The sequence below is a fragment of the Colossoma macropomum genome, unplaced genomic scaffold, assembly GCF_904425465.1.
Source record: "Colossoma macropomum unplaced genomic scaffold, Colossoma_macropomum, whole genome shotgun sequence".
NCBI lineage: Eukaryota > Metazoa > Chordata > Actinopteri > Characiformes > Serrasalmidae > Colossoma > Colossoma macropomum.
The window spans coordinates 20,672,921-20,682,291 of record NW_023494809.1 but is presented as its reverse complement, the minus strand read 5'-3'; the positions used below and the strand labels follow the sequence as shown (position 1 = coordinate 20,682,291).

Below are 9,371 nucleotides of genomic sequence, written 5' to 3'. Positions count from 1 at the left end.
TGTTCTCTGTAGAGGATGTATTAACATAATTTTACTTAGAAAATCACCAAAACATGGAAGTTGACAGGGCAACCTAAACTTTTGCATATGACTGTAAGTCTATGGTTACTACGAGAAGTGGATAAAGTAGCTAAAAGCATTTTTTAATAAATATTGTGTTTAGTAAAAGCAACTTTGCAAAAAAACAAAAACACATGAGCAGGACTAATTTCATTGATTTCATTTAATGTATTTCATTATAAACACAAGTATATATCCACATTTTGCGTATGTCATATATGTCCTTTAACACGTATTTGTGGTTAAGCTGTATCTGTGAAAGTCTGTAGAGTATTTATGTAATAGCATGAAAACATGGGCTGACATTTTGATCAGCTTTTTGTTAGTTCAGAAGTCTTTGTTCAAAAGTCTCAGCTCACTTTTTGTCCATTTGTGAAAACAGGGTCCCTCTTTGGCACAGCCTGTGTTAATATGTTAGTGTGGTTTGTTAAGGGAAAATTGAGTTCAGAAGTATTCAATAGGGTCATGGTGGGCTTTAGGCGTCTGCAGGCCGTGCAACTCCAGTTTTTCACCAGCGTGAGGCAGCATCTTATAAACACGCAGGTGCACGAACTCATCACCACCTACATGGACCTGAAACAGGAGAACACATTTGTGAAAACATGCAATGACAACGGTCATAGATACTTTTCAGAAGACTCTGCATTATTTAAAGATTACAGACGCGTGTTCATGTCGTACCTTGATGAAATAGTTCCTCCCTGCTACAACTTGTGACCTGTAAGATTTTGCTACGAAAACGTCAAACGTTTTACCCGCCTTCTCCTCCACATGAGGTTTCATCTTTAAAAAAGAAAGATAATTACTTTTTGAAGCACAATATTCTTGGAGAGCATGGTTTTCTCATTTAACTCATCTGTACACAATTAAAACATAACTCTACAAATTCATATTATATAGAATTACACTAACAACTAAATATATCACAATTTTCTGGTTCCATTATTGTCAGTTTTTCTCCACACTTCCAAAGTTCAGTCTTAGAAGTTGTTGGCATTTTCCACTTGTTACAATCCAAATAATCCCAAACACATTCAGTGATGTTGGAGTCTGGACTCTGGGGTGGTCAGTACATTGTTCTGAGAACACCAGCAGTTTCTTTGTCTGATTTGCAAATGTTCTTCTTTTGTGTCTGTTTCTCAGTAAGGGCTTCTACACATCCTTTCAGACTCACAGTGTTGAGTTGTCTACAGTGGAAGGATGGCTGTGGATTATTTCAGATCTGAGGAAAGAGTGGAGCTTGATTTTCTCCTCTCTCTCAAAGATTTGAGTGCTGTTTATCTGAAGATAAAACTGGGACAGTTTTGGTGGTGTACCACATCTTACACATCTTTTATTTAATGGCCTTTTTCACTGGATACTAAATAAATGAAAGGTGGTCTAACAAGTACTGAACATATTATCATATTAAATTACATTATATTATACTGTAACTTGAGCTTTTATTAGTACAGTGTCAATTAAATGAATAAAATGTTATCAATACAACACAATAATGTCTTTTTGTCAATAATTGTGTAGATGTTGACTTCAGAAAGCTCCACTGCTGTTCTGTAAGGATATTTATTAGCTATTTCATTCTTGCTCTCAGTAGTTTTCATGAATCAGCGTTTTCCTCCTCTTTGCAGGCCCTCATCCAAAACTGACCTCATCACAGATCTTCTGAACGGCATCATCCGCTTCCTTCTCCTCAGAGGTTCCTCCGCGCAGAGGCATAATAACCACCGTGATCAGACTGTACAACTGTAATTTAGTCTCTCTCTCTCTCTCTCTCTCTCTCTCTCTCTCTCTCTCTCTCTCTCTCTCTCTCCGATTCTAGCCACGCTTAAGCACAACAGCCGCGGATTTCTGTCAAAATAAAAGTCCCTTCTAAACGTACAAAACCTTTCAGAATTTTACTTTGTGCCTTCTGAACGGCATCATCCGCTTCCTTCTCCTCAGAGGTTCCTCCGCGCAGAGGCATAATAACCACCGTGATCAGACTGTACAACTGTAATTTAGTCTCTCTCTCTCTCTCTCTCTCTTTCTCTCTCTCTCTCTCTCTCTCTTTCTCTCTCTCTCTCTCTCTCTCCGATTCTAGCCACGCTTAAGCACAACAGCCGCGGATTTCTGTCAAAATAAAAGTCCCTTCTAAACGTACAAAACCTTTCAGAATTTTACTTTGTGCCTTGACACTGTACCTAAAAAATCCACTCTCTATGTTGCAGTAATAGACTTACACTATGGATTCTAGCTAATGTGTCTAATGTGTAAGGAATCATACTGTTTATTAATCGTTATTGTGATATTTGGGTTTTGTGATATCGATATTACAGCTGCTTTATGAGCATAACAGAAATGACTCAATTATGTATCTGCTCAGCCTTAGATTCTTCTGTGAGTGTATTAATGAATCAAGGTGTTCATGTGATCCGATAAACACAAACATAACTAAACACAGTTTTTTTATAAAAAAAAAACGTGATATAATGATAAGTATAAGTGTTTCAACTTCGCTTTAAAAGACTTAAAAAGTTAATAATATATGTAAATAAAAATGTTAATAAAATATTATATTATATAAAAATGATATAAAACGAACTCATTTGGTAGAATGGTCCATATAATGATATGCATGGCCGTTTATGAAATGAGTGGGTCAAATGTACAGATTTCCCAGGCACATCACTGTTATTCATCCCATTTAACAAACCCTACTTGCTGTGGATTTCAGAGCGCTTACAGTTTTCCCTCACCTGACCTATGAATAAATAAATAAATGTCATATTTATTGTTCATTTGCTTAGTGTCATTTTCACTGTGTGGGTGAACTCTTAGTCCATTCATGCAAAATACAGACCTTTACGTTACCAATACATCACGTTTTGTGCAGAAAACTGAATGACTTTAAAAAGAAATTTCCTTTTTTTGGAAATTACTCCTCAGCCAGCTGCAGTTTTTCGAGGTTTTTTTCTATTTGAGCTCATATCACCTTTATTACATGAACTTCAGTCACGTTTGCACTACAGTGGTACCTGACACCCTGCAAACTCTACACTCTTGTTCCCTCGAACCCTGGGGGCCTTCCGTGTATTGCACTCTTCAAATGTTTGGTAATGTGTTTGGTAACGTGTGTTGCGCTTATCTTCAGTCATGTGTGGTAATTATCTGTTATGAGAGCGGCTGTGAATGAGGATGTTATGTGAACACCTGTACACCTGTATTCATCTGTAGCTCCAGTGAAAGGAGGTGAGTAGAAAAAGACTAATGCATTTTCTGTTTTCTGCTCTTTCTACCTTCTAGATTTTCTCCCTTGCCATGTGTGTCATCTGTAGGTTTAAAGGATGGTCACTTTTGTAGCATTTTCTCTCATAAATGTTAAGCTGTAGAAGTGGAACTTAAATTGCTGCAGGCCATGTAACATTAACTCCACTCCTTTTTAAAGTCTTAAATTTCTTCTAAGTATAATTATCCAACAGAAAGGAGCTATAAACTGAATGGAAACTGAGTGTTTTTAGGCATCTGTCCTTTACCTTGAATGCAGTGACGTAATGAGGAGCCATGTGCTTCTTATGGTGTTTGGTAACATGTAAAAAAAAGTGTTTAGTAACACGTGCTGCGCTTATCTTCAGTTATATATGGTAATAAGCTGTATTGCCGTTGGAGTGGAGGTGAACTGGGATGATACGAGTTACCAAAGATGTACACACATATTAGAGTCTAGGTTGACCAGGAATGTGTAAAGTAGATACAACCATCCTCGAGTAAATATCTTGCTCATAGGTGGTTAGAATAGCCTAATCTTGTGATTAATCAAAAGTACCCCCCACCCCCACAAAAAAGCAAACAAAAGTAGAAGATCAAAACCTTCTGCAGTATCGAGTAACTCTTAAAACTGAAGGGGAACTTCTTAGCACCTAGCATTTATCAGTGTAATAACTTAAGTTTATTAGGCTCCTCTCTTCTCCTTTTAATGGTCAAAAATAAAACTGTAAAGCTAGAAAGGCAGAGGCTGTGTAGTCGTGGTCACATGCTGTAAAATGCAGCAGAGTAAAAAGCTGGATACTTTTATTTGTATAAATGTATTATCATTTGAAAGTACAAATCCAATAAATATGTACTTGAGTACAAGTAACTGAGTAAATTTAACTACTTTGGCCAACTACCCACCTCTAATCTTCTTACTTCTCTGAAATAATGACTCAAGTAGCAGTAAAATTAACTTAAAGGTGCAGTGTGTAAGATTTAGGGGAATCTATTAACAGATATGGAATATATTATACCAAACCATGTTTTAATTAGTGTATAATCACCTGTAACTACAAATTGTTGTGTTTAATTAGCTTTGAATGAACGCTTCCTATCTACATAGGGAGCGGTTCCTCTTCAAACAGAAGCCGCAATGTTTCTATAATAGCCCAGAACGGACAAACCACACGCTGGCTTTAGAGAGCGCCTTCCACATTTTTACTCTGAAGCGGCTGCCGGTGCTGGCTAACCATTTTGTGTTGTGAGAAGTTTGAGAATCCAAATTTTGACAAATCGAAGTTATTTAGCACAAGAAAAAGCAAGGGAAGGCGAATCCTCGTCAACAAAGAAATTAAAACATGAATGAGCAAATCAAAATTGGGACAGGCAACAGCAGAAAACCTTACAGCCACTGTAGGTTCTGTTGAAAAGGTAGGGGTGAGGGAGGGGTAATGAGTTTGTTGCAATCTGCAACCTCACCACTAGATGTCACTAAATATTACAAACTGCACCTTTAAGTATAATAAATAAATGTATAAATAAATAAATAAACATATAAAACTCCTAAAGCACTGACTTCATGGTACTGGAAGGGGACATGATAGTATGTCCAGCATCTATCAGCATAGGAAGTGAAATTTGTTTAGGGCTGTAAGTCTCTTCTTTGGACCCAAAAAAGATGAAACAACACAACAGAATGACATTAAACCCAAAAAAACAGGAATTAGGAACTTAATGAACTACAGTGGAACTGGGAAAAAGGTAGATGATATTCTTCACAAATACACCTAAAAAAAAGGTGTAAAAATGTCATTTGAAAGTAGCCATAAAAACACAAATACCTCAAAATTGCACAATTGAAGTACAGTCAGCATTCCACTATTATGTTTTCAAGTAGTCACTGTAACAAAGGTATTTGATCGTGTGGATGCTGATGTATGTCTTATAATACATGTTTTATACAACACTTTTACTTTCAAATGTACAACCACATTTGAAAAACGAGTCCCAGCAGAGTTATCAATATTATTTATTGCACACTCAGAAGTTGTGGTGTTTGTTTATTTCCATAGTCATTTCACTGCAAGTACTGTAATTCTTCTGATTACAAAAATATTTCTACATATTGCAGGTGTCACATTTCCCTATTAACATATTTTAGCATTTTGCGAGTATTTGTTAATAAGAAAGTGTGTTAAGTCTGGTAGAATATTTATGTGGAAAAAAAAAATTATAAGACCAAAAACAGCATGAAAATTTGGACTGTTGTTTATACAGCTCTTTCTGTTGGTTCAAAAGCTGCTGTTCAAATTTCTTTTCCGTTCATAAAACTTGTACAAACACAAAATAAACAACAGCCATTTTGTGATTATATGTGCGGTGGTTACAGTATCACACAGGGCCCCTCTTTGGCACAGCCTGTGTTAATATGTTACTGCGGTTTGTTAAGGGGAAATGAATTCAGAAGTATTCAATAGGGTCATGGTGGGCTTTAGACGTCTGCAGGCCGTGCAACTCCAGTTTTTCACCAGCGTGAGGCAGCATCTTATAAACACGCAGGTGCACGAACTCATCCCCGCCTACATGGACCTGAAACAGAAGAACACATTTGTGACACATGGTTATTTAAAGATTTTTAAATTCCAAGCATATTTTACTAGGATGGAGTTTGTGTTCATGTCATACCTTGATGAAATAGTTCTTCCCTGCTACAAGTTGTGACTTGTAAGATTTGGCAGTGAAAACTTCAAACGTTTTACCTGCCTTCTCCTCCGCGTGAGGCTTCATCTGTAAGTAAAAAAGATTTCTGTTAAAGTTGTGTCTCTTTGTGGATAAAGCACAATATAAATGGAGAACCCAATTAAATCATTTTGAACAGATTTGTATTTAAGAGTTCAGTTCTATTTTACTCCATTTAGTTACCAATTTATTCTGCTTTGCTGTAGCTCACACCTCTTTAAAACAAATGACTGAACAATCCATTTTGTCTCTTCCAAACTAACCATGACTTTACTGAAACTTTATCAAATGTTTCAGTAGTGATGATTTTAGCTGATTTTGAGCAAAACTAGCCAGTGCATGACTAGACTGCACAGCTTTAAACAGCTGTACTCATATAAAATCTAAAGATATTTTTATAAAATGTATTTCAGTAGTGACAATTATTGTTACACACTGATTTTCAGATTTTGGGACACATTTACTTTAAAACAATGGGATCTAACTGCACTCCATGTGACCATGACCATGACAGGGATGCAGTCTGACTTCCTGCAAAAGTACTGTGAAATATTGTGCTTCAATTGATCACAATATGATAAAATACTACACTAATGAATGTAGCATAGCATGTACAGTAAGTGTAGTATAATCGTGGTGTACTATTTTGTACAAAGGGGTCCAGGTGTGTTTCTTTTTGCTAAATGTATTATTATTTGTTCATTTTTTAGGGGGTAAATACTGCTTCAGTAGAGGGTAATAACTGGTGCCAATGTACCATTTAAAATAATTTTGAATGGAGACCTGCCCCGCCCTGCCGCCCCCAGATCTCCAAATAATCAGTTATGGAAAAATAACAGCACATCACACATACAGATCAGATATATGTCACATTTTAAACGTCTCGTGATTTTCTACTCATACTCTTAGTACTTTTAAGATGCATAATTATTTGCACTACTACTACTACTACTAATAATAATAATAACAGTGATCATATGACTTATGCTCTTTATTATTATTATTATTATTATTATTAGTAGTAGTAGTAGTGGTAGTAGTAGTAGTAGTAGTAGTAGTAGTAGTTCCCCTTTAAGAAGTGCCATATTATTTTAATGAACAAGGTACTTGGATATCAATATAAGAATGGGGTAAATATTCAATGTATGTTGTTATAATTCTGATTAGCATGTTATTTAAGGAGAACAAGTCATTACATACGCATTGAACAAGGCCTGTTTTCATTAATGAAGCATAATAATAATAATAACAACAATCATTTGATTAGTTTGTCATTAAATAGAAAGATCTAATCTGTTTCATGGTGGTTGTGCCAATTTTGCCTCTCTGTTTCTTGATGCACAGAAAAAAAATCCCCGCACTGCACATTTCACAGAGCAGTTGTCAACAAGTTCTAACACCATGATGGCTTGGTAAGGAGTTCAGGGGAGTTAAAGTGAGTTACTACAGCTGAGTCACAACAATGTACAGGCAGTAACTTTTTCAGTTCCATTTCAGTCCTTCACATTTAGTTACTAATTCATTTTCTGGGATTAATTTCAGTCTTTTGTGCCGATGCAGTTCACAGACTGCTCACACCTATCAGGAATTTTGAGACCTAAACTTTCCTGTGTTCTGCTGCTGACAGATACTAGATGCACTAACAAGTTCCACTAAAGTTCTATAGAGAACTGTGTACTTTAAAGAGTTTTTGACCTGATAATCTTTCCTTTGTATTCACTGGACTGGGCTGCGGTAGCTCACATCTAGTCTGTGCTTCATTGTTTCATTCGCAGAATCAGCAGCTCTTCTCCAGAGACTACAAGGCTGCACTGTACACACCCTGATCCAAATCTCACCTCATCACAGATTCTCTGAACTTCATCGTTTGCCTCCTGCACCTCCGAGGTCCCTCCGCACAAAGGCCCGCTCATTATTGTGATATATTATTTAACAGAAAAAGTAAGTTAAACTTCTTCTCTTCTGCTGCTTCTCTGTAGTCAGTCCCGCTGAGTGTGCATGCCAGAAAACGGGCTCTGGCATTCACTCTATTTTATTTCATGTCATGTCACATGACTCTGGGAGAGACCAATGCTTGGACAAGTGAGCCTGTGATCTGTGGACAAAGAACAGCAAACTATGTACTGTTTCTGTCTCAAATATGAACACTACTTAGTGTTGTTTTTATGTATACATATGTTAATAAGTTGTTATAGACCTCTGAATTAGTTTAGTCGTGTCTCGATATTTGTAACCTCTCTCTATTAGATGGTTTAATCCTTGCGCGATTTCAGGGAGGCAGATTCGCAGATCTCCAAATAATGACGAAAATGATGAAAAATTAGCTGTACAGCACATTTACAGATCAGATATACACCAGTGTTCAGAAGTTTGTGATGTTTTCAGTAATATGAAACCAATCTCGTGGCAGATTATTTATATATATAGTATATATTAGTCCTGTATAAATTGATTTATATTAGTCCAATGCTGTAGAAAACCTGTAAAATGCTGTAAAAAACTGTAAAAAGTGTTAGTTTTGTCTAGAATGATGAACAAAGTCGTATGAGATTCTAAAATGACCGTATAACGTCATTAAGTAAGTTATAATAAAATCAATATTCAGATTTCATCATATTTCAAAAGAGGTGATCAAATCTCATGGCGGATAACTTGACGAAAAACTTATGTAAATACATATTTACAGGGTACTATTTATTATTTCATTCAGCTCAGAACTACCTATACCTTGTATACCTGGTGAACAGTTTGTAATATTTAGATAACAAACAAAACAAAAAGTGTTAATGAATATTAGTGTATATTAATGTGTACCTTCTGAAGTACTGAGTAACTTATACAACTGCAGGGGAAGTTCTTAGCGTCTAGCATTTATCAGTGTAATAACTTAAGTTTATTAGGCTCTGCTTTTCTCCTTTTAATGGTTTCAAATAAAATTGTAAAGCTAGAACGGCCGAGGCTGTGTAGATGTGGTCACCTGCCATCAACAAAAATGTAACCAAGTAAAAAGCTGTACATTTTCATTTTAATAAATGAAATATCATTTGAAAGTACAAATCCAATAAATATGTGCTTCAGCACAAGTAACTGCAATTTAACTAGTTCGGCCTACTACCCACCTCTTATCTTCTTACTTCTCTGAAATAATGACTCAAGTAGCAGAAAAATTAGCTTCCAAAGGCTAACTTAAAGGTGCAGTGTGTAAGATTTAGGGGGATCTATTAGCAGAGATGGAATATAGTATACCAAACCATTTGTTCATTAGTGCATAATCACCTGTAATTACAAATCACTGTGTTTTTGTTAGCTCTGAATGAACCCTTCATATCTACATAGGAAGCGGT

General features: G+C 36.0%; 2 protein-coding genes across 2 annotated transcripts; both read right to left on the bottom strand.

The window, feature by feature from the left end:
* Positions 1-208: 208 nt before the first annotated feature.
* LOC118798708 (cystatin-B-like) lies at positions 209-1,888 on the bottom strand. Its single transcript, XM_036558214.1, has 3 exons — positions 1,708-1,888; positions 742-843; positions 209-633 (listed from the first exon to the last, which is right to left on the bottom strand). Exons 1-3 carry the CDS (start codon positions 1,774-1,776, stop codon positions 505-507), a joined length of 300 nt encoding a protein of 99 aa, XP_036414107.1. The 5' UTR covers positions 1,777-1,888; the 3' UTR covers positions 209-504.
* A 3,411-nt stretch (positions 1,889-5,299) lies between these two features.
* Positions 5,300-8,027, bottom strand: LOC118798707 (cystatin-B-like). Its single transcript, XM_036558213.1, has 3 exons — positions 7,866-8,027; positions 5,974-6,075; positions 5,300-5,877 (listed from the first exon to the last, which is right to left on the bottom strand). Exons 1-3 carry the CDS (start codon positions 7,938-7,940, stop codon positions 5,749-5,751), a joined length of 306 nt encoding a protein of 101 aa, XP_036414106.1. The 5' UTR covers positions 7,941-8,027; the 3' UTR covers positions 5,300-5,748.
* Positions 8,028-9,371: the final 1,344 nt, after the last annotated feature.